Raw genomic sequence first — 26096 nt, forward strand, 5'->3', positions numbered from 1 at the left:
AAGTACCGGTACGTCGACGACGTCGTCGACGACGCGGACGCGGGCGACGCGCGCGTCCGCGTCGTCGCCGCCGCGACGGCGACGGCGCGCGCGCTGACGGCCGCGCTGCTCCGCGTCGCGACGCGCGCGACGGCGGCGGCGGGCGCGCGCGCGAAGGTACGTTCTATATTACACTGGTCCCCATACGACCCCGTTCGCGTGGTGAACGCCGATCCTTAAGGACTTCGTCGTCGTCGTCGTCGCGACTGCTTTCCGTACGACCCCGTTCGCGCGGTGAACGCCGTTCCTTAAGGACTTTACTTCCCGTCGTCACTCTTCACCCTAGGCGCTCGCGCGCGTCGCCGCGATGCCGCCGTGCGCGCCGTGCGGGTCGCCGAACACCGCGGCGATGTGCCGCGTCGCGAAGCGCAGCGCGCGCGACGCGGGACGCGCGCTGGCGGCGAGGCTGCGCCGCGGCGCCGCCGCCGCCGCGCGAAAAGCGGCGAAATCGCGAGGAGGGAACGCCGCCGACGCGGCGAGGAGAGCGCGGTCTCGAGCGGCGGCGTCGACATGCACGGCGAAGGAGGACGCGATGAAGGAGGCGAAGGCGAAGGCGAAGGAGGAGAGGGAGAGGGAGAGGGAAGACGCGGCCGCGCGAGCTGAGGCGTCGAAAGCCGCGGCGGCGGCGGCGACGCGCGTGGCCTCAACGTCCGGCGCGCGCGCGCGCGCGCGCACGCCGCCGCCGCGCGCGGCGCGAAGCGCGACGGCGAAGAAGCAGAGCGACGGCGACGACCGCGCGACGCCAAACGCCGCCGCCGCGGCGGCGGCGATCGCTCGACGCGGGTTTGGCGCGGACGCGTCGAACGCGGTCGCCGTCGCCGCCGCGCCGTCGCCCGCGCGACTCGCCGCGCGGTGATGCGTTTACACTGGTCCCATATATGACGACCGCGGTGTGTGATGCGTTATTACCTTCTGTCGAGACGCGAAGTAGACGGGTCGCGTCGATGATTCCAAACAACAAAACGGGAGTCGGTCGTTCGTCTCGATTACGATTCCATTCGTCGCAAAAATTTCATCTCTCGATTCCTCCCTCCGTCGTTCCGCGCTCCCTCGTCCACTACTCCCTCGCTCACTCCTTCGCGACGACGTCCGACCCCGCGCCCGCGGTCGTCGCATCCTCCGGCCCCGCCGCCGCCGACGACGACGACGACGCCGCCGCCACCTGCATCTTCGCCGTGTCTGGAAACTCCCACGGGTCGAACGCGACGTCGTCGACGCTCGCCGCGCCCGCGCCCGCGCCGTTCTTCTCCGCGAGACGACGCGTCAGCGACTCGCGATACTCCGGCTTGATCTCCCACACGTCCGTGCCGATGTCCTTCTCGAGGTCGTGCAGCTCCGCGTTCGAGGACTTGACGAACCACCGCGGCGTCCACGTCGTCCCCGCCGCGTCGCGTCGGCGACGCTCCGCGCGTTGCATCTCTTCCAGCGCGTGCTTCGCCGCGCCCGCCTCGGGGTCGTTCCATACGAGTGAATGTCGGGGTGGAGTTGAAAGGCGTCAGTTGGAGTTGAAAGGCGTCGAGGGCGGGGATTGAAAGCGAGGGACCCTGGGCGTAGAGACACGGCGGCAAAAGTCCTTAAGGATCGGCGTTCACCACGCCGACGCGGTCGTACGGGGACCAGTGTACAGAACGCACCTCGGCGTTGGCGCCCTCCTCCAACGCGACGCGGTCCGGCCGCAGCCTCGAGTCGCTCGCGAGCAGCCCCGGCGGAGCGGTGGACATGAGGTTGCACGCGCGCGTGAACTCCGTGAACCCGTACGGGTTATCGTCGGTCGGCATCGGGAGCTTCGTCCACAGCGTCTGAGGGTCGTTCCATACGAGCGAACGTCGGAGTGGTGGAGTTGAAAGGCGTCAGAAGCGGAGTTGAAAGGCGTCGAGGGCGGGGATTGAAAGCGAGGGACCCTGGGCGGAGAGAAATGCCGGGAGAGAAAGTCCTTAAGGATCGGCGTTCACCACGCCGACGCGGTCGTATGGGGACCAGTGCGAGATGGGACGCGCCTCGGTGCCGCCGCCGGCGGGGCGCGTGACTTCGACTTTTTCGTTCCACTTCCCTCTCAGCGACATCCGCGGCTCCCCCGCGGCGTTCAAAATTTCCCCGGAGACCTCCCATCGTCCTCCGCCGAGGAGGCCGCACTCCTTGAACTTGATCACCGCGCTCGCGCCCGTGGTGAGGTTGCACACCTTCAGCTCCCCGAAGGAGTCCATCCAGGTTCTGCCGACGATGATGTTGTTGATTCTGCGTGGGTGAAGCGATCGGTCAGTCGAACGTCTTACCGGTCAAACGTTGAAAGGGAAGCGCGGGTGAAGAGTGACGACGGGAAAAGTCCTTAAGGAATGGCGTGCACCACGCGAACGGGGTCGTATGGGAAGCAGTCTCACCGCGTCGTCGGGGTGATGATGTTAAACGCCTCGTTCGTGCGCTTGAGCACGATGCGCGTCCGTCCGAGCGGGTAGATGTCCACCCAGTTCCCCATGAACTTCGTCTTCACCGCGGAGGTGATGTCGTACGTCCACTTCGGCGTCTCCGCGTGCCCGGCGCCGATCGGCGGGTGGTGGCACACCTGCGACGGAGGAGTTGAAAGGCGTCGGGGGTGGAGTTGAAAGGAGGAGTTAAAAGGCGTCCGTCGGGGGTGGAGTCGAAAGGCGTCGAGGGCGGGCGGGGCGGGGATCGAAAGCGAGAGGTAGTAGTGCGCGGAGAGAGACGCCGCGCGCGCCGGGAGAGAAAGTAGAAAGTAGAAAGTCCTCAAGGAACGGCGTTCACTACGCGGACGCGGTCGTACGGGGACCAGTCTGGCGCGACGAGATGGATGGGCCGACGCGCCTGCTCGGCGACGTAGTGCCCGTCCACGTTGGGCAGCGCCATCTCCCACGTCTCGCCGAGGATCGGATTGAACGGCTTCTTCGTGCGCTCGGAGCACGAGTACGTGGAGATGGCGAGCGTCGCGATGAGCGCCAGGCGCGCGTGCTCGTCCTCTTCCTCGCACGCGCGGTCTAAGATGTCGCAGTAGTGCATGATCTCTCCCATCTTTTGAAGCGTCGTGAGCGGCTCCATGATGAACACGGGCACGGAGAGGAGCGACATGACGTCCGCACCCATCATTCCCTTGAGCTGCGACCAGAGCGCCTTCCGCTCGCTCGCGGTCTCGTCCGGCTCGGCGTCGTCCGCGCCGTCGCCCGCGTCTTTGCGTTCAAACTCGTCCGGGTCTTCTACGCCCGCGAGACTGCGATGGAGAGGGAGGGGGGGGGATGGGGAGGGACGACGCGGTCAGCGATCGGAGCGGCGCGCGCGAGCGCCGGCGCGGATCGCGCCGGCGCGGATCGGACGTCGCGAGGGCGCGAGAGGAGGAGGGCGCGCGAGCGTCGACGGAAGGCGTGGGTACACTGGTCCCCATACGACCGCGTTGGCGATGTGAACGCCGATCCTTAAGGACTTCGCCCGCGAGCGGACGATCGATCGGGTTTTATCCGCGGGGTCGTACGGGACGAGCGGGGCGCGCACTAGTCGAGGCCCTCGTTGAACGACTTCGCGAGCCCCGCGCCGAGGCGCGAGAGCCATCCCGCGCTCTTCGGATCCGCGGCGTCCATGGACATCGCGGCGGTCGCGTGCGCGTGCGCCGCGCGCCGACGCGAACGGTCCAGCCGCGGCTCGAGGAAAGTCAAGTCTTCAGAAAAGCTGCGGCTGCGGCGCCGGCTGCTATTAGGCTGCCGGCTGGCCGGCGGCCCAGAGAACGGAAACCCTGCTCTGCCTGCCGACGTCTGGTTTAAAGCTGTTTGAGTTTCAAACCACTCCCCGATCGAGCCAGCCGGTCAAACTGACCCACACTTCTCCCAATTGACCGGACGCGGATCGAGTCAGCAGTTGAGCGTCCGCGAGAAGATATTTTTTGAGGCCTTTTTTGAAGCAGACGGATCACGCGGTTAGAGCGGTTAAAAATCATGCCGTCTCGCGCTGTACACGTCTCTCAAGTTCGTAGCTTTTATGTACAAAAACTCGTGTATGCAAATCAGTCTGACTCAAAAAAAAAATGTAGGGCCTACAGTATGATACACGTTTCATCACGTTTCATCGTTTGAACCGTTCACGCGGTTCGTGAAAGGAAGAAAGTAACCCCCTGCGCCTATTCTCGATCACGCCCCCCCCCCCGCCGCACCAAACCAAACCATGTCCCCCGTCGTCCGCAACGAAGACACGCCGCTCCTCGAGAGGAGGCCGACGACGCAGCAGCGTCCCGGCGGCGGCTGGTCGACGACGATCAAGTCCGTCGCCGTCGGCGCGCTCTGCGTGTCCGCGGGCGTCGCGGGCACGCTCGCCTTCACGCGCCACGGCCACCACGGCGCCGGCGTCGCGTCGTCGGCGCTCGGCGCCGCGAAAGGCGGCGCGAAGGTTGAGCATCTGGGAGCGAAGAAGGCGTCCATCGAGGACCGCATCTCCGCGCTGGAGGCGACGACGGCGAAGCACGCGACCGCGATCAAGGCGGTCGCGCAGCAGACCGTGAAGCACTCTACCGCGATCAAAGCGGTCGCGGGCGAGGCCGTGAAGCACGCCACCGCGATCAAGGCGGTCGCGGGCGAGGCGAAGCAGGCGAAGACGGCGGCGAACGCCGCGGCGAGCACCGCGTCCGGCGCCGCCGGCGCGGTGCAAGCCACGCTGTCGAACACGGAGACGAAGGTCGATAGCGACGTCTCGAACGACGTGTCCAAGACGGAGAATCAGGCGCGTTCTATACACTGGTCCCCATACGACCGCGTTGGCGTGGTGAACGCCGATCCTTAAGGACTTTGCCCGGCTCATCTCTCCGCTCATCCCTTGCGTTCAATCCCCGCCCTCGACGCCTTTCAACGCCAACTGACGCCTTTCAACTCCACCCCGACGTTCGCTTGTATGGAACCAGATCGGCAACGACGTGACGCAGGTTGAGAATCAAGTCGAGGGTCAGGCGACGCAGGCGCGTTCTGTCATCTCACACTGGTTCCCATGCGACCCCCGCGTTGGCGTGGTGAACGCCGTTCCTTAAGAAGGACTTTACTTTCCCGGTGGTCCCCGTCAGATGCGACCGCGATCGCGCGGCGCGCGCCGTTCCTCAATCAGACTGCTTCCCATACGACCCCGTTCGCGTGGTGAACGCCGTTCCTTAAGGACTTTCTCTCCCGGCGCGCGCGCGCTCGTTTCTCTCCGCCCGCCGCTCCTCGCTCACGATCCCGACGCGCCTCGACGCCTCGCGACTCCTCCCGTCTGACGCCTCTCGACTCCTCCCCGACATCATTCATTCGTCGCCTCGCGCGGACCCTCCACCCTCCCCGCAGCTCGAGGACGTCGCGAAAAACACGGTCGCGAACACGGAGTCCGCCATCGCGAAGGGGAACTACGGCGGCGCCATCAGTGACGTCGCGTCCGGCGTCGAGACCGAGATCGCGGACACCGAAAAGGACGTCTCCGCGGACGAGACGCTCGTCGAGAACGACGCCGCGGGCATCGTCAAGGTGACGTTCTATACACTGGTCCCCGTACGACCCCGTCGGCGGGGTGAACGCCGTTCCTTAAGGACTTTTGCCGGCGCATCTCTCCGCCCACACCTCGCTTTCAATACCCGCCCTCGACGCCTTTCAACTCCACCTGACGCCTTTCAACTCCACCCCGACATTCGCTCGTATACGCGCGCAGAACGTCACCGCCGACGGCGAAAAGATCGTCGGCGACATCGCGTCCGGCGCGGAGTCGCTCGTCTCCGGCGCGGAGTCCACGCTCAGGCGCGTTCTATACAAAAGTGTTTCACCCATCGCCCGGTTTCAACACTTGATCGCCTCCCCTTTCAACTGACCGATGAACTATTTTTGTATGGAACGACCCTCAGCTCGTGGACGGGGGGGTGGCTGTGATCGTGCCATCCCGATCGGCGAGAGTGGAGAGGCGTCCGTCCGTCCGTCCTCGAGGGAGCGGGGGAGTTCTGACTAAATGCCCGCAGACGGTCGCGCGGGCGCGGGAGCGGGAGCGGCGCGTCTCGAGACGAATCGAGCCGACGACGCGCGATTCGCGACCGTCTGTTGCGCGTGCCCTCGCCGCGTTTTATATGTTTATATGTGTGCGTATCGTTCTTCTCTGCTGGGTACCTTCGAAGGTACCTTCGTGTACCTGTATTGTACAGTACGTGTACGAAGGTACAGTACTCTGTTTGTTAATAATAAGTTATTAAGTTCGTGGCTCGTCAAAGCTTACACGACGACCCCCTTCGCGACGTCAAACCACAATACTCCCAGCAACTGAGGGCCATTCCATACAAAAAACGTTCACCGGTCAGTTGAAAGGGAACGCGATCAAATGTTGAAACCGGGCGATGGGTGAAATACGTTTGTATAGAACGCACCTGACCAGCGGCCGATGATCGAGGAAGATTCCGGGTCCAGTCAGCAGCCTGCAGATATCTTTTTGATTTCGAAAGCGCCCACTGTCAGATCTGTCTGTGCCTCCCGCGCCAGTTCTCGCGCGCGCGCTTCGAACCGCGCGTCCCGCCGCGCGCATACCACCGCATCGCTCCTCGCGTCGATCCCTCATGGCCGCCGTCCGCGCGTCGCCGCTCGGCGCCGTCGCGTCGCGCGCGAACCCGCGCGCGCGCGCTTCTTCGATGGTCGGAGGACGCCCGCGAGTCGTCGTCGCGATCGCGAGACCCCGGGCCTCGAACCGTCGCCGCGTCGCGAGCGCGTCCGCGGACGCGTCGTCCTCCTCCGGCGCGCTCGCGGTCTCCTACCGGACCGACGCCGACGGCGCCGTCGTGTATCGATTCGGCGGCGAAGGCGACGACGACGACGACGACGACGCGTCGCGACGCGCGCGCGGAGAAGGTGAAGACGAGCGCGGATCATCCGACTTTGAGATCCTGCGCGCCGCGGACGGCAGCGTCATGTTCCGGTTCGCCGACGCCGCCGCGGACGCGTCCGCGGCGGTGAACAACGTCGTGACGCGCGTGGAGGACGACGTCGCGGCGACGGCGACGGCGACGGCGGCGGCGGCGGCGGCGGCGACGGCGACGACGACGACGACGAAGTCCTTAAGGAACGGCGTTCACCACGCGAACGCGGTCGTACGGGAACCAGTCACGACGACGGTCGGGGAGAAGGCGGAGGAACGACAAAAAATATCCGCCGGAAAAACCGCCGCGGCGGGCGCCGTCGCGGCGCCGCCGCCGGCGCGGCCGCCGCCTCGCGGCGGCGGGTCCGCGGACGCGCTGCGACCGCTCCCGCCCGCGCTGCGGCGGATGTCGGAGCTCGGCGTGCGGACCGTGCTCGACGGCGTGGAGTCGGCGTTTGAAACCGTCAGGCGCGTTCTATCGTCGCGCCGGTTCCCGTTCGTGCGCCGGTCCCCATACGACCGCGTTCGCGTTGTGAACTTCATTCCTTAAGGACTGCGACCGCGTTCGTTCGCGTCGTGAACGGCGATCCTCGAGGACTTTCTCTCCCGGCCGGCGCGCGTTTCTCTCCGCCCACTACGTACCCCTCGCCGCTTTCGATCCCGACGCGCCGCGACGCCTTTCGACTCGAGTCACACTGCTTCCCATACGACCGCGTCGGCGTTGTGAACTTCATTCCTTAAGGACTTTCGACTCCGCTTCTGACGCGCCCCCGAACTCCACCCCGACGTCGCCTCGCGCGGACCCTCGACCCTCAGGGCGACGTTCGGAGGCGGTCGCGAAGGCGCGGCGAAGTCGAAGGCGCCGCCGACGACGCCGTCGCGGCCGCGTAAAGCGGCGTCGGACCGCCCGGTGCGGATACCCACCGCGCCGAAGGATTCGCCGTGGGCGACGGTCGCCGCGGAGAGCGACGACGACGACGACGACGCGGCGGCGGCGGCGGCGATCGAGATCGAGGTCGACGAGACGGATCGCATCGAACCCGTGCCGTCCGAGTCCGCGTCGTACGCGTTGTACACGTTCAACACGATCGACGAGGAGGAGGAGGTGGTGGTGGTGGACGCGGCGGAGGACGGACGCGCGGAAAAAAACAGCGCCCGCCCGGGTTCGAAGCTCTCCGCGACGACCGTGAGCGCCGCGACGTTCCGTGCGAAATGGGGCGCGTACGGCGCCGTCGACGCGGTTTGTGCACTGGTCCCCATACGACCGCGTTCGCGTTGTGAACTTCATTCCTTAAGGACTTTTGCCGGCGCATATCTCCGCCCACACCTCGCTTTCAACGCCCGACCTCGACGCCTTTCAACTCCATCTGACGCCTTTCAACTCCACCCCCACCCCGAAGCGCGGCGCGTGGCGCCCGAAGCCGATCGACGTCGACGTTGGTGGTTTTCGCTTCGTCGCGTTCGTCACCCCGAAGTTCGTGAAGACGCTTCCGAGCGGCGACGTCGTCGTCGACGTCGTCGCGCGCGGCGGCGGGGGCGGGAGCGCCGCGGGGGGGGCGGCGGCGGCGGCGGCGGCGGGGGCGGCGTCCGAAGACGTCGGCGATCAGAGCACGATCATCGTGTGCGAGCCAAAGTCGGACGGGACGAACGTGTTCATGTTCGGGCTGACGCGCACGGTGCTTCCGAACGGGTGCGTGCTGTATAGTTTCCCGGGGGGGGGGAAGGCGCTCGGGCGGACGAGTTGACGCGACGGAAAGGCGCGGACGAGAGCGAGAGAGCGACGCGACGTCGCGACTGACGAATACGTGACTGTTGTGACTGTTACGAGTACACGTACACGTACAGTACGGTGATATCAGATACACAGTACGTGTACACGTACGGTGAGGACGCGCGACGAACCTATGACGATCGCCAACCCTCGACACCTTGCCTGTAGCATCAACGCCGATAATTCCGAGTGCTTCAAGCAGGCTTGAAAGGGGGAATTTGATACTGCAAGTCGGGTGAATCGTCCTCGGCGATTAGGGTCTGGTTTAAGTTTCACGTACTGTACAGGAACAACTTAGGGCAGGGTATTTAGTCTGAAAAGTACGGAAGTTCGGGATATTTCCAAGATATTTCTGGTTCGGGAACAGTTCGTGTACAGTTAACAGTGTACAGTAGACCGCGGACAGTAGACCGGCGCGAAGTACTTTCGTACTCCGGAAGTAGTGAGACTGTGTACTTGGACTACGCGTGTACTTTCGTACTGGACTACGCGTGTACTGTACTACGCGCGTCTCTGCCGCCGCCGCCGCCGCTCCCCGCGTCGTCCTCGCCCTCGCGCCGCGCCGCGCGCGCGCCGTCCTCCTCTTCCCCCCCTCCATCGCCAGTGAACACCTGTAACGCCTCCACGAGATGCGTTTTCACGCGCGCTCGCGTCGCGTCCGCCGCGCGCGACAGCGCCGCCGCCGCGTCTGCGGGTGCGTCCGGGGTGGTACGACAGGTACGCGCGCAGCAGGACACGTGATAATGTTCGTCGGTCAGTTGAAACTGAAGGGGTCGCGTCAAACGTCGACACGAAGGGCGGGTGAAAAGAATGTGCGCGCGCGTGCCGACAGAACGCACCCGCCGCCGCCGCCGCAGACGGAAACGACAGCACCCACCGCCCGTCCCTCAGCGCCCTCGCCCTGGAGCGCGACGATTCAGATCCCGAACCGTCGCGCCGCTCCTCGAGCTCGCGCAGGCTCGAGGCGGGCGACCTGCGTGGGTGAAGCGATCGGTCAGTCGAACGTCTTACCGGTCAAACGAACGTTGAAAGGGGAGCGCGGGTGAAGAGTGAAGACGGGAAAAGTCCTTAAGGAACGGCGTGCACCACGCGAACGGGGTCGTATGGGAAGCAGTCTCACCGCGCGCGGACGCGGAGCCACGTCGCGCGCGTCGCGTCGACGACGGCGTCGCACGTCAACGCGGGCGCGGAAGCTCGCGCCTTCCCGGTCGCCTCGTCGATCAGCGTCGCGCTCGCGACGACGTCGCCGCCGGCGGGACACGCGCGAGCGACGATCGCGAGGACGACGTCGCGCTCGTCGCCGACGTCGAACGCGACGCGGCAGCGACGCGTCGTATTCGTCGGCGTCGCGTTCGCCGCCGTCGTCTCTTCGCCGCCGCCGCGGAGAAAGCCGGCGACGCGATCTATACGTTCCATACGAGCGAACGTCGGGGTAGAGGCGTTCAAAGGCGTCAGAAGCGGAGTTGAAAGGCGTCGAGGTGTGCCGGGATTGAAAGCGAGGGGTGGTGGGCGGAGAGACACGCCGGGAAAAGTCCTTAAGGAATCGCGTTCACCACGCCGACGCGGTCGTATGGGAACCAGTGTGAGACAGAACGCGCCTCCGTCGCGAACGTCCAACGCGCGCGGGTCCTCCACGATCTCGACCGCGTCCACCATCCCGCGCATCGCCGTCGCGATCTCCGACTCGAGATCCCGCGCGTCGCGGCCGCGCCCGCGGCCGCGGAGGAACGACGACGTCGACGACGCCGGCGCGACGAACGCGGCGAGCGTCGCGAGTCGACGCGCCGCGGCGACGATCCTCGCGCCGGCGTGCGCGCTGTCGTCGTCGGGAGTCGAAGCGTCGCGACGGTTCGCGTCCTCCTCCTCCTCCTCCGCCGCCGCCGCCGCGGCGGCTTCCTCGGCGGCGGCGACGCAGATCGCGACCTCGGCGTCCGCGTCCCTCGTCCCCGCGCGCGCCGCCGCCGCCGCCGCCGCCGCCGACGACGCTTTTTCGAGCTCGGTCGCGAACGTCCGCGCGGCGACGTCCCCCCACGCGCCGTCCGCCTCGTTCGCCAGCGCCGCCGCCGCGTCCGCGAGCGCGCGTCTGGCGGCGGCGCGCCTCGCGAGTTCGCGCGCGCCGCCGAACCGCGCGAGTTTCTCGAGCGCATACTTCGCCGCCGCGCGCTTCGTCGGGGTCGTTCTGTACGAGCGAACGTCGGGGCGGAGTTGAAAGGCGTCAGGGGTGGAGTTGAAAGGCGTCGAGGTGTGTGCGTCGGGATTGAAACCAGCGAGGGACCCTGGGCGGAGAGAAACGACCGCCGGGAAGTAAAGTCCTTAAGGATCGGCGTTCACCACGCCGACGCGGTCGTACGGGGACCAGTGTGAGAACAGAACGCGCCTCAGACGCGCGGCGTCCACGAGGAGAACCTCCGCGAGCGCGTCCGAGAGGTCCTCGCGCTGTTCGCGCATCACGCGCGCGTCGACGTCGACGACGACGCGCGCGGAGGACGCCGTCGCCGCCTTCTCGTCCTCGTCCTCGTCCTCCGCGCCGAGCAACGCGGCGACGAAAACGCACGCCGCGGACGCGTTCTTAGGTCCATTCCATCGTTCAAAGCGATGTCGGGGTGGAGTTCATAGGCGTCAGATGGAGTTGAAAGGCGTCGAGGTGCGTCAGGATTGAAAGCGAGGGACCCTGGGCGGAGAGAAACACACCCCGGCGAGCAAAAGTCCTTAAGGAACGGCATTCACCACGCGAACGGGGTCGTACGGGGACCGGCGTAAGATAGAACGCGCCTCGCCCCCGCCTCGCAGCGCGCGAACCAGACCGCCGCACGCGTCGACGTCGCCGACGGTGTGGTCGAGCAAGCGCCCGCGGAGACGAGCGTCGCGGACGCCCGCGGCGAGTCGCCCGAGGACGAAGCACGCCGTCGCGACGGAGATGGAGGTGGTGGACGACGGGCGTCCCGCGTGAGGGCCGTTCTATACAAGCGAACGTCGGGGTGGAGTTGAAAGGCGTCGGTTGAAGTTGAAAGGCGCCGAGGACGGGGATTGAAAGCGAGGGCTGGGCGGAGAGACACGCCGGGAAAAGTCCTTAAGAAACGGCGTTCACCACGCCAACGCGGTCGTATGGGGACTAGTGTATAGAACGCACCTGAGGCGACGTCGGGGCGGCGTCGGCGTCTTCGCCGCCGCCGCCGCCGTCGTCGTCGTCGCCGCGAAGGGCCGGGAGCAACGCGCGCGCGACGAGCCCGTCCCATATCTCGTTCGACGCGGCGGCGGCGAAAGAGAGCGGGGGGGAGGCTGAGACGGCCTCTCTCTGGGCGGGTCCCGCGTCGTCGTCGCCGTCGCCGTCGCCGTCGTCGTCGTCGCGCAGCTCCGGCGTTCTATACGAGCGAACGTCGGGGCGGAGTTGAAAGGCGTCAGAAGCGGAGTTTAAAGGCGTCGAGGTGTGTGCGTCGGGATTGAAAGCGAGGGACCCTGGGCGGAGAGAGACGACGGGAAGTAAAGTCCTTAAGGATCGGCGTTCACCACGCCGACGCGGTCGTATGGGGACCAGTGTGAGATAGAACGCGCCGCAGCGCGTCGTCCAGGTGCGCGATCAGGTCGCGCAGCTCCGAGACGGCCCGCGACCGACGCGGCTTCTTCCCACCCGCCGCTGCCGCGTCGTCCCCGCCCCACCCGCACGCGTCGATTCGCGCGCACAGCGCGACGACGCGCCTCGTCGCCGCCGGCACGTGCGGCGCCCACCCGCGAGGGGACAGCAGGTACTCCCGCGTCGAGCGGTCGCGCGTCGCGCACGCTCTGAGAGTGTTTGCCCGTACGAAGCGACGTCGGGGTGGAGGCGTTCAGGGGTGCGTCAGGCGGAGTCGAAACGCGTCGCGGGGTGGGCGGAGAGAAGCACACGCCGGCCGGGAGAGAAAGTCCGAGAAAGTCCTCAAGGAATCGCGTTCACGACGCGAACGCGGTCGTACGGGGACCAGTGTGAAAACAGAAACCGGCGTGAGATATCGTATCATCAGATTGAACGCGCCTGAGCACGACCCAACGCGCGGCTGTCGTTCGCATCCGCTCGCGGTCCTCGTCGTCGTCGTCGTCGCCGCCGCCGCCGCCGCCGCCCGCGAACGCGAACGCCGCCGCGCGCTCGTACAACGGGAACGAGCGCCCGCGCGCCTCCCCGATGTCGCCCGCCGCCGCGGTCGCCGCGTCCGCGTCTCCCCCTGAGGGTAATCGTCCATACGAAGCGAACGTCGGGGTGGAGTTGAAAGGCGTCAGAAGCGGCGTTGAAAGGCGTCGAGGTGTGACGGGATTGAAAGCGAGGGACCCTGGGCGGAGAGAGGCGACGGCAAAAGTCCTTAAGGAACGGCGTTCACCACGCGAACGCGGTCGTATGGGAACCAGTCATACCTAGGAAAAACTGCGCGACGCCATCCTCCTCCAGCCTCGCCGCGATCGTTCGCAACACGGAGACGTACCGCGAGCGAAGGTCGTCGTCGCGTCGCAGCAGCGCGTCGTCCAGCTCGACGACGCCGTCCAGCCTCCCTCCGCCGAGGACGTAAAACGAGCGCGTCGATCTCGCGCGAACGCTCTGCACGACGATCGCGACCGCGACGAGCGCTTTCGAGGCGAACGCGACGCGCGCGTCGTCCTCGCGCGCGTCCGCCCTCGCCCTCGCCCTCGCGCCGACGCCGCCGACGCCGTCGCGCGCGTCGCCGATGGCGTCGCGCGCCGCCGCCGCCGCCGCCGCCGCGTCGCGGCCGCACTGGCGCAGCAGGCGAACGACGTGCGTCAGCGATCCGAGCTCGGCGAACGCGTCGAACGTCGTCTCCGCGTCGCCGCCGTCGCCGCCGTCGCCGCGCGCGACCGCCGCCGCGACGACGCGCGCGGCGTCCGCGAGGGAGGAGACGTTCGCGCTCGTCGCGCGCTTCGCGCGCGCGAGCGTCGAGGTCGCGCGCTCGAGGTCGGCGAGCGAGGGAGGCGCGGACGACGACGACGACGACGACGACGACGACGGCGCGGGCGCGGACGACGATCCCGCGCGGGAGAGCAGCGCGCGCGCGGCGGAGAGCATCTCGACCTCCGGCCGGCGACGCGGGGGGGAGGGCGGAGGGGCGCGCGCCGCCGCGGTGGACCCTCGCGCGCGCGCGAGGGTGCGACGCGCGCGTCGTTCGTCCGCGTCCGCGCGAGGTTGCGAGTGCCTAGCGAGTGCCTAGCTAGCTTAGGTGTTCAAGTCAGTATCTTATTTCTGTCTGTCTTGAGGTGACCCACCGCTCAGTTTCAACATTTGATCGCGTCTCCTTTCAACTGACCGGTGAACTTTTTTAATGGAATTTCCTTCATCAATTCTAAATACAGTGAGTTGTTCTGCATCAATGCGGCTTCAATCATTCAACATTCGACCGCGACGACGTTCAACCGAAGCCTATCAACCCGGCCACCGCCCGCGGTCGAGCGCGCGAACGAGCCCGGGCGCCGCCGCCGCCGACGACGACGACGATCCCCCCCCGGACGCCGCGAGCTTCCTCGCGAGCGTCGCGTACGCCGCGCTCGGCGTGGGCGGCGGTCGACGTCCCACCGCCGCGGCGCCCGCGCCCGCGCCCGAAGACGCCGCGAAGGCGAGACCGCGCCCTCCTCTCACGCCGTCCTCGTCGCGTCCGCCGCCGCCGCCGCCGCCGCCGCCGCGCGCGACGCGCGTCGCGAGCTCGCGCTCCAGCGCGGCCGCCCTCGCGGCCTCCTCCTCGCACCTCCGCTCCGCGTCGCGCGCTCGCCGCTCGCTCTCCGTCGCGCGATTCGCGGCGGCGGCTCTGAGGGCGTTTGCACACGCGAAGCGACGTCGGGGTGGAGTTCGGGGGCGCGTCAGAAGCGGAGTCGAAAGTCCTTAAGGAATGAAGTTCACAACGCCGACGCGGTCGTATGGGAAGCAGTGTGACTCGAGTCGAAAGGCGTCAGATGATGGAGTTGAAAGGCATCGAGGTGTGTCGGGATTGAAACCAGCGAGGAGTGGTGGGCGGAAAGATGCGCCGGGAAGTATTTTTGTCCTCAACGAACGACGTTCACCACGCCGACGCGGTCGTATGGGAACCAGTGTGACCAGAACGCGCCTGTCGCGCTCGGCGTCGGACAACGCCTTCGCGGCGTCTTCGACGACGCGGAACATCTCTCTCTCTCTGGCGCGCGCGTGCGCGATCGCGGTCGCGAGCTCGCGCGCGGTCGCGTCGTCGACGCGCGCGGAGCCAGGGCCGGAGCCGGAGCCGGAGCCGGAGCCGCGAGCGCGCCCCGAGCCGCCCTGCACTCGCGAAGAAAAGACGTCGGCGGCGGCGCCGCCGCCGCCGCGAACGCCGCCGTCGCGATCGCGCGCGACGGCGTCGCGCGCGATGCCGAGCGCGCGCTCCAACGCGCGTATCCTCGCCCTCGCGTCCGCCGCCTCCCTCGCGACGCGCGTGGCGTCGATCAAAACCTCCTCGAGCGCGCGCTCCGCCGTGACGGCGGCCGCGCGGCGCGTCGATCCTCCGGCGGGGGCGCGCCCCCCCGCCGCCGCCGGCGCCGGCGCCGACGCGCGCGGCGCCGCCGCCGCGCGTCGTCGCGCTGTCGCGAGAGGCGGCGTCGGACCCGCGCCCGCGCCCGCGCGCTCGAGTCGCTCGAGTCGCTCGACGCGCGACGCGTCGGGGGGGCGGAACACGGACCCGCCCGCGGACGCGCGAGGGCGCGACGACGGCGGCGGCGGCGTCGACGACGACGGGAACCGGAACCGATCGTCGTCGTCGTCGTCGTCGTCGTCGTCGTCGTCGCCGTCGCCGTCGCGCGGCGACGACGACGACAGGACCGCGCGGAGCGCGCGGAGCTTCTCCGTCGCGCCCGGGCCGAGCGCGCGATAGCGATCGCGATGCCGCGACGACGACGACGACGACGACGCGCGCGGCGTCCGCGGCGAGCGCGCGGGGGGCGCGATCGACGCGCGCGGGCTCGCGCGCCGCGGCACCTCGTCTCCGCGCGCTCGCAGCGCGGCGACGGACGCGCGCAGGGCCTCGTTCGCGCTCGCGCGGTCGCGCCCGACCGCGATCGCGCGCTCCGCGCGATCGCGCGTCCCCGGCGACGCGTCCCACGGTTTTTGCGCGGGGTGGATGGGCATCGCGCGCCCGCGCCCGACGGTCTGCGGCGCGGGCGGCGACGATCGCGAGAATTGCTGACACGTTTTCCGAGAACGGGGACAAAAAGCGGTCGCCAGGCCAAAATTTGTCTCGGCGTCTCCCAGACGCGTCGCTCCGCCACTCCGCCCCGCGCGCGACTCGACCGTCCGCTCTCGACGTGCGCGCCGTCGAGTCGCTCGCCGCTCGCTCGCCGCCGCCGCCGCCGCCGCGCGCGAACGACGAGGCGACCGAAGCGGCCGACGAGGTGGACGAATCTGACGGGAGGCGCCTCCGGCCCCGCCCGCCCGCTCGCCGAATATAGGCACTGCGCTCTTCGCGACGACGCGGACGCGACGACGCCCAAATGCCGCCGCCTAAGCCGAAGAAGCCGCCGCCCGAGCCGCCCGCCGCCTCGACCGCGGCGGACGACGCGACCGCGATCGCGATCGCGCGCGAGGAGCGCGCGCTCGCGGACCGCCGCTGTCGCGACGTCGCGGCGCGCGCGACGCACGCGGCGACGTCCCAGCGCGCGAGGGACGTCGACGCGGAGTGCGAAGAGCTGCGCGCGCGTCTCGCGGCCGCGTCGTCGTCGCTCGCGCGCGTCGGCGCGGACCTCCGCGCGCGTCTCGAGCGCGAGGACGACGCGCTCGACGACGCGACGGCGCGCCTCGCGCGTCGCGCGAGCGACCTGAAGGCGCTGCGCGTCGCGAACGAGGCGGCGTTGAGGTGCGTATTTTATCTCATCACACCGGTCCCTGCGCGACCGCGTCGTCGGCGTGGTGAACGCCGATCCTTAAGGACGTTTCCACCCGGCGTATTGTGTTTCTCTCCGCCCACCACCCCTCGCTTTCAATCCCGACGCACACGCCTCCCTCGACGCCTTTCAACTCCGCTTCTGACGCCTTTCGACTCCGCCCCGACGTCGCGTACGGACAATCACCCTCGACCCCGAGGGATTCGCGCGCGGATGCCATCGCGGAGGAGACGCGCCTGCGCGACGAGACGGCGGCGTTCGACGCGTCGATCGCCGACCTCGAGACGTTCGCGGCGACGCGCGGCGCGCTCGAGGACGAGCTCGGGGAGAAGCGAGCGCTGCTGAGCCAGAGACGCGTCGCGCACGCGGCGAGGCTGGAAGAGATCAGGCGCGTCCGACCGGTGACCCACCGCTCAGTTTCAACATTTGATCGCGTCTCCTTTCAACTGATGACCGGTGAACCACAATATATCTGTATTGAATGGTTTCCGCGCGACCGACCGCGTCGAGAAGGACTTCTTTCCTTTCCCGTCAGTCCTTTCGTCTCTCCGCCCCCACCCCGACGCGCGCGCCGCGACGCCGCCCGCCTCGCGATTCCGACTCACCTCGACGCTTCTTCGTCGCTTCTTCGTCCGTGCTGTGTGGGCAATTACCCTCGTCAGGCTGCGCGCGTCGGAAGAGTTGGACGCGGCGCGAAAAGAGCACGCGAAGACGTTTAAAGGCGCGTCCCGTGCACTGGTCCCCGTACGACCGCGTTGGCGTGGTGAACGCCGATCCTTAAGGACTTTATCTCCCGGCGCGTCTCTCCGCCCAGGGTCCCTCGCTTTCAATATCCGCCCTCGACGCCTTTCAACTCCGCTTCTGACGCCTTTCAACTCCACCCCGACGTCGCTTCGAACGGACCCTCGACCCTAAAGCCGTCAAGACGAACATGAAGGCGTGGACGGACGCGCGACTGGAGGAGGGGACGAAGCGGACGATCGCGGAGAACGCGCAGATGCGCGGCGAGCTCGCGTATCAGTCGGAGCACACGAATAAGATGTCCGTGATGGACGAGCAGAGGGGGAAGAGCGCGACCAAGGCGCGCGACGCGACTCGACTATCTCACGCCGGTCCCTGTACGACCGCGTTCGCGCGGTGAACGCCGTTTCTTGAGGACTTTCGCCGTCTACGTCCCCGCGCGACCGTCCCGACTTCGCGGTGTTTCGCTTCTCCTAAACCACCCTACGCCCTAAACCCTAAAAACCCCTATGCATCTGAACCCTACGTGTAACCACAGGCGGCGACGGCGCTGAGCGTCGCGCGGCGCGTCGAGACGGAGCACGCGTCGCGGAACCGAGCGTACGCGTCCCATACACTGGTCCCCATACGACCCCGTCGGCGTGGTGAACGCCGATCCTTAAGGACTTTTCCCGGCGCATCTCTCCGCCCACCCCTCGCTTTCAATCCCCGTCCTCGACGCCTTCAACTCCAACTGACGCCTTTGAACTTCGCCCCGACGTCGCTTTGTATGGAACGACCCTCAGGTACGCGCGTTCGGCGAAAACCTTGCGTCGCAAACTCGCCGAGCAAGCGCGCCAATTCGAGCTCGAGCGCGCGCTCGACGACGAGAAAGCGCGCGAGCTGTTCGAGACGCGAAATCGCGCGAGGGAGCTCGAGCGGGATCTGCGGGCGTGGGACGGCGCGTCGAGCGCGACGGCGGCGATCGCGGCGCGGCTGCGGTCGGCGAGGGACGCGTCGCCGCCGCCGACGCGCGCCGACGCGGGGATGACGGAGCGCGCGTACGCGCGCCTCGGCGGGGCCCAGCTGGGTGTGGCGTCAGCGAACGAAGACGGCGGCGGCGACGGCAGCCTCGAGGAGGAGCGGGAACGGCGCGCGACGACGCGCGAGGGAGGAGGAGGAGGAGGAGGAGGAAGCGGCGCGGGGCGCGGTCCGGCGGGTGCGTTCTGTACACTGGTCCCCATACGACCGCGTCGGCGTGGTGAACGCCGTTCCTTAAGGACTTTGCCCGGCGTTTTTCTCCGCCCAGGGTCCCTCGCTTTCAATCCCCGCCCACGACGCCTTTCAACTCCACCTGACGCCTTTCAACTCCACCCCGACGTTCGCTCGTATGGACAATTACCCTCAGCGGCGGCGGCGAGCGCGGACGGGCGCGCGGCGGCGGCGAGGGCGGGCGCGCAGCGCGAGTGCGCGGCGCTTCTCGTTAGATGCGCGAAAGACTTGGAGGAAGACGCGGGCGAGGACGCGGGGTGGCGGAGAGACGCGCTCGCGCGACTCGCGCGCGCGTTGACGGACGGCGGCGGCGGCGGCGACGACGAAAACCAAAACCTCGTCGACGACCAAAACCAAAACCAAAACCAAAAGTCCTTAAGGATCGGCGTTCACCACGCCAACGCGGTCGTATGGGAGCCAGTCCAAAACGACGACCACAACGACGAGGCGTGGCGCGTCCTTCCGCCGCCGCCGCGGACGTCGCCCGCGTCGCCGCGATCCGACTACGTCCCCGGCGCCGGCGCGACGAAGACGCTCGACGCGACGGCGCAGACGCGCGCGGTCGGTCGATGGCAAGAGCGTTCGCTGGACGCGTCGTCGTCGTCGTCGACGCGCACGCCGACGGCGTACAGTCGCGACAACGACGTCTTCACCGACGCGGGGTTGAAGCGCGCGACGTACCGGCTGTCGGGACGCCGGCGGCGGTGAGCGGCGGCGGTGGCGGCGGCGTCGGCGGCGACGACGCGCGGGTTTCGACTCGGTGAAGCGCGACTGACGTGACGCATAAGATATCTTCGTGAGGTTATTATTATTTCGCGCGCGTCGCCGCCTCTCCGCCGGCGCCCCTCCTCTCACGCCGCGGCTTCCTCCGCTAACATCTCCTTCGCCTTTTCCTTCTCGTCCACGTCCACCGGGACGCCGTCTGAGGGCCATTCCATACAAAAACAGTTCACCGGTCAGTTGAAAGGGGCCCACGCGATCAAAGGTTGAAACCGAGCGGTGGGTGAAAAACGTTTGTACAGAACGCACCTAGTTTCACGAGCTGCGGCACGCGTTTCAAAACTTCGATGCGGTACTCGCTCCCGAGGCTCTGCGCGTCCTCCGACGCCGTGTACACCGGGTTCCCCACCAGCAGCAGCTCTGATGATAGAGTCGTTCCAGGGTACAAAAAATGAAACGTTCATCGGTCAGTTGAAAGGGACCCACGCGATGTATAGTGTTGAAACCGAAGAACGCCGGGTGAAATACGTTTGTTATTTGCACGGAACGCGCCTGATAAATTCGCCAGCGACGACAACTTCTCGAGCTCTTTAAAGTCCGCCACCTTGTTGTTGCTCATGTACAGCACGCGGAGATTCGTGAGCTTGTCGATGTTCGTGAGCTTCTCGATGTTGTTGTACGAGATCCACAGTTCCTCGAGCGTGGCCGCCACGCCGTCCAAGTTTTCGATCTTCTTGATGAGATTCTTTCCGAGGCTGATGGTGGAGTTGAAAGGCGTCAGAAGTGGAGTTGAAAGGCGCCGAGGTCGGGTATTGAAAGCGCGGGGTGGGTGGAGAGAGACGACGGCAAAAGTCCTTAAGGAACGGCGTTCACCACGCGAACGCGGTCGTGCGGGGACCAGTGTGAATACAGAAGAACGCGCCTCAAGATCTTCAGGTTGTCCAGGCCGCTCAGCGCGCTGATCTTCTCGATGTTGTTCGTGCTCAGGGACAAGTGCGCGCACGCCTTGAGCGTCGAGAGCGACCCGTCCATCTTCTCGATCGGCGGGACCTTCGCGAAGAGGAGAACCTGCGGTCGGGAGAAGGACGACGGGGGGAGGAGGACGGTCGGTCGCCGCTTCATTCGCTCGCTCCTCGCGACGATGATTTCGAACGCGCGGGGCGCGCGCGCGGAGAGAGACAGAGGGAGAGAGAGAGAGAGAGACGGACGACGCGTCGCGCGCGATGCGCACCTTCTCTTGCTCCGCGGCGACGACGCCCTTCTCCGCCTCTAACGCCTTGATCGCGTCCTTGCACGTCGTCGCTTTCGCCATGGCGACCGTCGCTAAGCGAGGAGATGGAGGAGTGTTGTGTGCGGTACCCTTATCGGGCGCGCGCGACGACGCGCGAACGGCGACGACGACGACGACGACGAATGCGAACGCGAACGGCGACGCGCGCTCGCTCGCTTCGAACGCGGCGCGGAGACGGCGACGCGGGGAGCGAGGGGGGAGGGGGGGACGCGCGGTGGGCGTTCGACCCGCGCGACGCGACGTTGTGATGCGCCCGCGGCGGTCGAGCCCGCCGGTTTGCGCGGGACAGGACGACGACGACCAGCGCGACGTGTACGTGAACAGTACGAAAGTACGAAAGTACGTGTGTACGGTGGGGTGCCCGACTTTGACCCGTGGCTTGGCTTGAAATGTCGTTTGGTCTTTTGTTATTGAAAGGAGAATTATTCGTTTTCATCGCGCCGGACGAACGAACGCCTCGGACGAACTTTGTGTGACGCGAGAGCCGACGGTCTGTCCGTCCCCAGAATGGACGGCGCGACGGCCGCCGCCGCGACCACCGCCGCGGCCACCACCGCGCGCTGGCGCGCGATCGTGGACGCGTTCGCCGCGGGCGACGGCGCGAAGGCGGTCGCGGAGGAGAGGAGGAGCTCCGCCGGCGTCGACGCGGAATCGAATTCCGGCGGATCCAACTGCAGCACTCATTCGCGCGACTCGGAGTCGCTGACCCTGGACGAGCTCTCGAAGGACGAGCGCGCGCTCGTGCACGAGCGCTGTCGCGCGTTGGGGCTCGGAAGTCGAAGCGAGGGCGACGACGCGTCGGGGACGCGCGTGGTCACGATATTCCGAAGAAGAGACGTCGCGGCGACGACGACGACGACGACGAAGACGACGAAGACGAAGACGACGACGATGCCGGCGGCGCGCGCCGTCGCCGAGGACGACGACGACGACGACGACGACGCGCGCGTCAGCGCGCACGACGACTCGCTCATGGACCTCCGCGACGCGCCGTTCGACGTGTACCGCGCGCTGAAGATCCCCCGGCGCGACGGCGGCGGATACGGCGGCGGCAACGCGCGCGCGCGCGCGAGCTACCATCGCGAGATCTCGCGCTGCCATCCGCGCGACTTCCCCCCGGGGCAAGGCTCGTGCCACGGCTGCGGCGGCGTCTTGAAACCCGGGCGGTGGTTCCACCGCCCGTCGCCGTGCGCGGCCGCGGAAGAGGGCGCCGACGGCGGCGGGGTGGAAGAAGACGGAAGGGTCGCCGTCGCGCGCAGCCTGAGGTGCGTTCTATACGACACCGGTCCCCACGCGACCGCGTCGGCGCGGTGAACGCCGATCCTTAAGGACTTTTTCTCCCGGCGCATCTCTGCGCCCACGCCACGGTTTCAATCCCGACACACCTCGGCGCCTTTCAACGCCACTTCTGACGCCTTTCAACTCCACCCCGACGTTCGCTCGTATGGACAATTACCCTCAGCGGCGGACGACGCGATCTGTGCCCGCCGTGTCGCGCGCGCGAATCGTCCAAACGGAAGGTCTGGACCCGCGACGACGACGACGACGACGAGACGACGACGACCTCGTCCGCGACCGCGTTCGTGAAGATAAACGCGCTCGCGGATTTAGGAGGGGAACGAGGCGTGTACGACGCGGCGCTTCGCGGCGCGTACATGGAGGTGCGTTCATATTATTTATTACACTGGTCCCCATACGACGGCGTCGGCGTGGTGAACGCCGATCCCTAAGGACTTCACTTCGCCCGGCGCATCTCTCCGCGCACCCCTCGCGTTCAATCCCGACACACCGCGTTCGACGCCTTTCAACTCCGCTTCTGACGCCTTTGAACTCCACCCCGATATCATCGCTTTGAACGGACCCTCGACCCTGATGAAGCGGCGGAGGAAACTCGCGGCGGAGACGGCGCGCGCCAACGCGCGGGCGATCGCCGCGGTCGCGGGGCCGGCGGCGCGCGCGCACATGGACGACGACGACGATGATGATGATGACGACGACGACGATGATGATGATGATGATGATGATGATGATGATGATAACGCCGCATTAAATGCGTTATCGGAAGATGGAACGTCAACCGTCGCGACCAGAGAGGGCGGATCGGAACAGACGCGTTTCGCGCGCGCCGTGCTCAAATTCCATCGCGTCACCGTCGCGTATCTGATCCTGAGAGACCGCGAGCGCACGGCGGTGCTCGACGCCCACGGCTGGAGAGCGCTCGTGAGGCACGAGAGTTATCTGAGCGAGGACGTGTTCGATTGCGATCCGTGGGACGTGTACGAGCGGTTCTTCGCGGGCGAGGACCCCGCGGACCGCGAGTACCTTTTGATGAACGGCGGCGACGACGACGACGACGACGACGACGAGGGGGACGGTGAGACAGACTGCTTCCCATACGATTCCGTTCGCGTGTCGATCGTCGTTTCTTAAGGAGTTCTATCGCGCGCTATGAACCTCACGTTTTGACGCGTGGGAACGCTATCCACCAATCACATGCACGCGCGACTGACACGTGTCTTCCCTCGGCCTATCACAGCAGCCGGCGGGGCCGGCGACGAAGACGACGGCGAAGGCGAAGGCGAAGCCGACGACGACGACGCGTTCGTCGAGGTCGCGCTCGCGAAAGCGAAGCATCAGCGGTTCGAGACGACCGCCGGCGCCGGCGAACCGAACCAGAACGCGACCGATGTCGACGCCGCGAACGCCGACGCCGACGCGCCGCCGCCGAACCCGCCGGTTTCGGTGCTGATGGCGAATCCGTCGATCGCGACGCGGTGAGACTGCTTCCCATACGACCCCGTTCGCGTGGTGAACGCCGATCCTTAAGGACTTTCCCCGTCGTCACTCTTCACCCGCGCTTCCCTTTCAACGTTTGACCGGTAAGACGTTCGACTGACCGATCGCTTCACCCACGCAGGTCGCGCGGCTTTGGCGGCGACGACGACGCGCTCCCTGGTCTGAGCGGCGGGGACGTGTGGGCGGCGATGGCGAGAAGGTACGAGGAAGAAGGCGGCGGGGGGTGCGGGGGGGAAGAGGAGGATGGAAAGGAGGAGGAGGAGGAGGAGGAGGAGGAGGAGGAGGAGGCCGAGTCTGACGACGACGACGACGACGACGACGACGACGACGACGAGAGCGATTCCGATGGACCCCCGGAGGAAGAGATCGGGACGAAGCGCAAGCGCGAGGACGACGACGACGACGACGCCGCCGACGCCGCCGCCGACGACGAAGCTTAGACTACGTTTTGATAGCGCTATGATATCACTGGAACCACGATCAGCGTTGATGCGACAGAGTTATTCCGAGGGGATCGACCCTTCGCCTTCAGCGACCACGCGTGCGACATCGGTTAAAAGTAAATAATTGAAATTGCATACTATGTACAATTATATAAGGATAGACTCGGAGGTACTGACGGTCGACGCGTTCGCGCTTTCGCGCTTTCGCGCCCGTCGAAGTAGAGCTACTTATATAAGGGCGCCTTGCCAGGCTCATGTTCATGTCACCCCTTCCACACTCTCGTCCGTTTTAGATATGTACACACGCACGACCCGGAGGCCACGCGCGATGAAGCGCAAATACTCAGTGGTCGTTCGCTCACGCGTGCACGGCGCCGTACTTGGTACCCTCGACGAGGAGCGTCTCTTCGTCCGCCCCGACGCGGCGGCGCCGGTCGAGTCGAGACTTGCTCAACGCGGCGCCCGCGACGGCGGCGACGGCGGCGAGCGCGAGCGCGGGCGCGCCGACGCGCAAAGCCGCGGACGACGAGAATCGAAGCGCAGCCCCGAGCGCGGACGCCGTCGTGGCTTCGTGACCGGTCACGTCGATGGTGATGGCGGGATTCAACTTGATGATCTTGTCGCGAATGGCGTTCACGTGGGCGATCTCTTCCTTCACGACCTTGGTCTTCTCGATGACCTCGTCGTGCTTCTTTTGGTAATCCGCGACGTATTCCATGATGAGCGTCGAGTTCGTCGCGGGAGTCTCGCCGAGCGCGGCGCCGCGGGCGGCGGCGGCTGACGCGTCCGAGCCGCAGTCCACGACGGGGACCGGCGTGTGTCCGACCATCAGGTCGACGATCTCGCCGCGCTTCACGCGAAGATAGTCGATCTCCTTTTGCAGTTCCGTGGTGTCTGCGATGACTTTGTCGTGCGCCTTCTGGAACTCCGCGACGAGGTCCACGGCGTCCGTCGACGTCGACGCCGCGGCGTCGCCGAGACCGGAAGTCGCGTTCTCGCCGACGGTCACGTTGTCCACGCTGAGCGCGCTCATGTCGATGACGGGGAGCGGGGGGTCGTCCACGGTCATGTTGATGAGCGCCTCGCGCTTCTCGCGCAGGTTGGCGAGCTTCGTGCGGACCTCTATGGCCTCCGTCGTCAACGCTTGGTTTTGCGCGAACACTTCGTCGTGCTCGGCCGCGTATTCCGTGATTTTTTGCATGATCGCGGTGCCTTCGAACGTCGAGCTTTGTTCGCCCGACGTCGATACAGTATCGGCGCTGTCGACTCCGCGGTTCATTCGATAGAAATACACACCGGATTTTGCCATAACAACGATGGTTGAGCCTTCGCACGCGACGGACTTGCCGAAGTGATCTTGCGCCGCGCCGTCCGCCGCGGTGAGCTTGTCGACCTGCACGAACGCGCCGTCGTCGGCGTCCTTCTCGAACACGTACACGGACCCGGAGTTGGCCCACTTGTCGTCGTCATATATCGCGCCGACGACGATGGTGGAGCCGCATACCGCGACGGAGTAGCCGAAGTAATCGGACGCCTCGTAGTCCTTCGAGATGAGTACATGCTCCTTCTTGCTGCCGTCAGCTTGCTTTTCATAAGCTTTGAGGCCGTCGGAGAGCAACATGACGGTGATGGAGCCGGTTGTAGCTAATGATAATATTTTCCAGTTACCAGGGAGTTTGATAGGGGACCCGACATCTGTTATCCCGACACCCGGGTTATACTCTAACTCGTGTAAGTTATAAATGTCGGCGGCGAAGACAGTGGAGCCGGAGAGTGCCATGTACTGTCCTAGGTTCACTCTGGGTGTTGGACCCCGATATTCTCCAGTCAGCGTAACATTCTCGTATTTGTGTGCTCCCACCTCGTAAAGGAACACCTTGCCGTGTGCGTAAGAGTTAACATCGTCCCGATCGCTGGTGATGATCACATCGCCGTCGATCGCGGCATTGCCTTGCCCGGCAATAGACTTGAGGAGCGCAGAGCTGCCATCGTCACCCAATTCGTAAACGTCAGTCGTCTGGCTGTACCACATGCTGGTGTCAGGGTACTCGGTCCCCCGGATGACGATGGAGCCGGAAAGCCCGCGGACGTCGTTTTTGCTCTGCGTACCGTCCGGGATCGTCGCGGTCTTTGTCACGTTGCCGTTTGTGCCCATTTTCCATACGACCATGCCGCCGCTAGAAGTACCGCCGACGATTGTGGAGCCAGACAGTGCGACGGATGTGACAAGCGACATACCTGAATTTGTATTGTCATACTTTCCAATCTGCGTCGCCTCGAACGGCTCGTCCGCCGCGCGTACGCCGGCGACGCACGAGATCGCGAAGATGAACGCGAAGAAGAG

The 26096-nt window shown here is 66.5% G+C and overlaps 11 protein-coding genes across 11 annotated transcripts; 5 read left to right on the forward strand and 6 right to left on the reverse strand.

Annotated features, from left to right (window-relative positions):
• Positions 1-346: 346 nt before the first annotated feature.
• On the forward strand, positions 347-895 carry MICPUCDRAFT_54987 (uncharacterized protein; the record flags this gene model as incomplete). The annotated part of the gene is made up of 1 exon (XM_003055787.1): positions 347-895. The coding sequence occupies one exon, from the start codon at positions 347-349 to the stop codon at positions 893-895; it is 549 nt and encodes a 182-aa protein (XP_003055833.1).
• A 213-nt stretch (positions 896-1108) lies between these two features.
• On the reverse strand, positions 1109-3629 carry MICPUCDRAFT_71040 (oxysterol binding protein; the record flags this gene model as incomplete). Its single annotated transcript, XM_003056179.1, has 6 exons — positions 1109-1486; positions 1674-1838; positions 2037-2274; positions 2418-2599; positions 2860-3259; positions 3538-3629. The coding sequence occupies 6 exons, from the start codon at positions 3627-3629 to the stop codon at positions 1109-1111; spliced, it is 1455 nt and encodes a 484-aa protein (XP_003056225.1).
• A 559-nt stretch (positions 3630-4188) lies between these two features.
• MICPUCDRAFT_46460 (uncharacterized protein) lies at positions 4189-5425 on the forward strand (the record flags this gene model as incomplete). Its single annotated transcript, XM_003055788.1, has 3 exons — positions 4189-4749; positions 4928-4984; positions 5343-5425. Coding segments are annotated over exons 1-3 (687 nt in total), but the record flags the coding sequence as incomplete, so codon positions are not given.
• Positions 5426-6586: 1161 nt separating this feature from the next.
• MICPUCDRAFT_54990 (uncharacterized protein) lies at positions 6587-7432 on the forward strand (the record flags this gene model as incomplete). Its single annotated transcript, XM_003055789.1, has 1 exon — positions 6587-7432. The coding sequence occupies one exon, from the start codon at positions 6587-6589 to the stop codon at positions 7430-7432; it is 846 nt and encodes a 281-aa protein (XP_003055835.1).
• A 140-nt stretch (positions 7433-7572) lies between these two features.
• MICPUCDRAFT_54991 (uncharacterized protein) lies at positions 7573-8142 on the reverse strand (the record flags this gene model as incomplete). Its single annotated transcript, XM_003056180.1, has 1 exon — positions 7573-8142. One exon carries the CDS (start codon positions 8140-8142, stop codon positions 7573-7575), a length of 570 nt encoding a protein of 189 aa, XP_003056226.1.
• Positions 8143-9119: 977 nt separating this feature from the next.
• On the reverse strand, positions 9120-13700 carry MICPUCDRAFT_71041 (fast evolving large orphan protein; the record flags this gene model as incomplete). The annotated part of the gene is made up of 10 exons (XM_003056181.1): positions 9120-9341; positions 9493-9626; positions 9774-10056; positions 10252-10832; positions 11031-11221; positions 11426-11611; positions 11784-12015; positions 12206-12433; positions 12663-12849; positions 13037-13700. 10 exons carry the CDS (start codon positions 13698-13700, stop codon positions 9139-9141), a joined length of 2889 nt encoding a protein of 962 aa, XP_003056227.1. The 3' UTR covers positions 9120-9138.
• Positions 13701-14054: 354 nt separating this feature from the next.
• MICPUCDRAFT_46461 (uncharacterized protein) lies at positions 14055-15773 on the reverse strand (the record flags this gene model as incomplete). Its single annotated transcript, XM_003056182.1, has 2 exons — positions 14678-15773; positions 14055-14506 (listed from the first exon to the last, which is right to left on the reverse strand). The coding sequence occupies exons 1-2, from the start codon at positions 15756-15758 to the stop codon at positions 14055-14057; spliced, it is 1533 nt and encodes a 510-aa protein (XP_003056228.1). The 5' UTR covers positions 15759-15773.
• Positions 15774-18024: 2251 nt separating this feature from the next.
• On the forward strand, positions 18025-19298 carry MICPUCDRAFT_64013 (uncharacterized protein). The gene is made up of 3 exons (XM_003055790.1): positions 18025-18449; positions 18639-18932; positions 18959-19298. Exons 1-3 carry the CDS (start codon positions 18278-18280, stop codon positions 19264-19266), a joined length of 774 nt encoding a protein of 257 aa, XP_003055836.1. The 5' UTR covers positions 18025-18277; the 3' UTR covers positions 19267-19298.
• Positions 19299-19353: 55 nt separating this feature from the next.
• Positions 19354-20534, reverse strand: ODA-LC1 (flagellar outer arm dynein light chain 1; the record flags this gene model as incomplete). The annotated part of the gene is made up of 5 exons (XM_003056183.1): positions 19354-19424; positions 19532-19642; positions 19766-19977; positions 20133-20290; positions 20454-20534. The coding sequence occupies 5 exons, from the start codon at positions 20532-20534 to the stop codon at positions 19354-19356; spliced, it is 633 nt and encodes a 210-aa protein (XP_003056229.1).
• A 486-nt stretch (positions 20535-21020) lies between these two features.
• MICPUCDRAFT_71042 (R3H domain-containing prasinophyte-specific protein) lies at positions 21021-23749 on the forward strand (the record flags this gene model as incomplete). The annotated part of the gene is made up of 5 exons (XM_003055791.1): positions 21021-21778; positions 21976-22174; positions 22392-22887; positions 23050-23287; positions 23431-23749. 5 exons carry the CDS (start codon positions 21021-21023, stop codon positions 23747-23749), a joined length of 2010 nt encoding a protein of 669 aa, XP_003055837.1.
• A 121-nt stretch (positions 23750-23870) lies between these two features.
• MICPUCDRAFT_55000 (uncharacterized protein) lies at positions 23871-25988 on the reverse strand (the record flags this gene model as incomplete). Its single annotated transcript, XM_003056184.1, has 1 exon — positions 23871-25988. The coding sequence occupies one exon, from the start codon at positions 25986-25988 to the stop codon at positions 24111-24113; it is 1878 nt and encodes a 625-aa protein (XP_003056230.1). The 3' UTR covers positions 23871-24110.
• Positions 25989-26096: the final 108 nt, after the last annotated feature.

Source organism: Micromonas pusilla (assembly GCF_000151265.4).
Source record: "Micromonas pusilla CCMP1545 genomic scaffold MICPUCscaffold_2, whole genome shotgun sequence".
NCBI lineage: Eukaryota > Viridiplantae > Chlorophyta > Mamiellophyceae > Mamiellales > Mamiellaceae > Micromonas > Micromonas pusilla.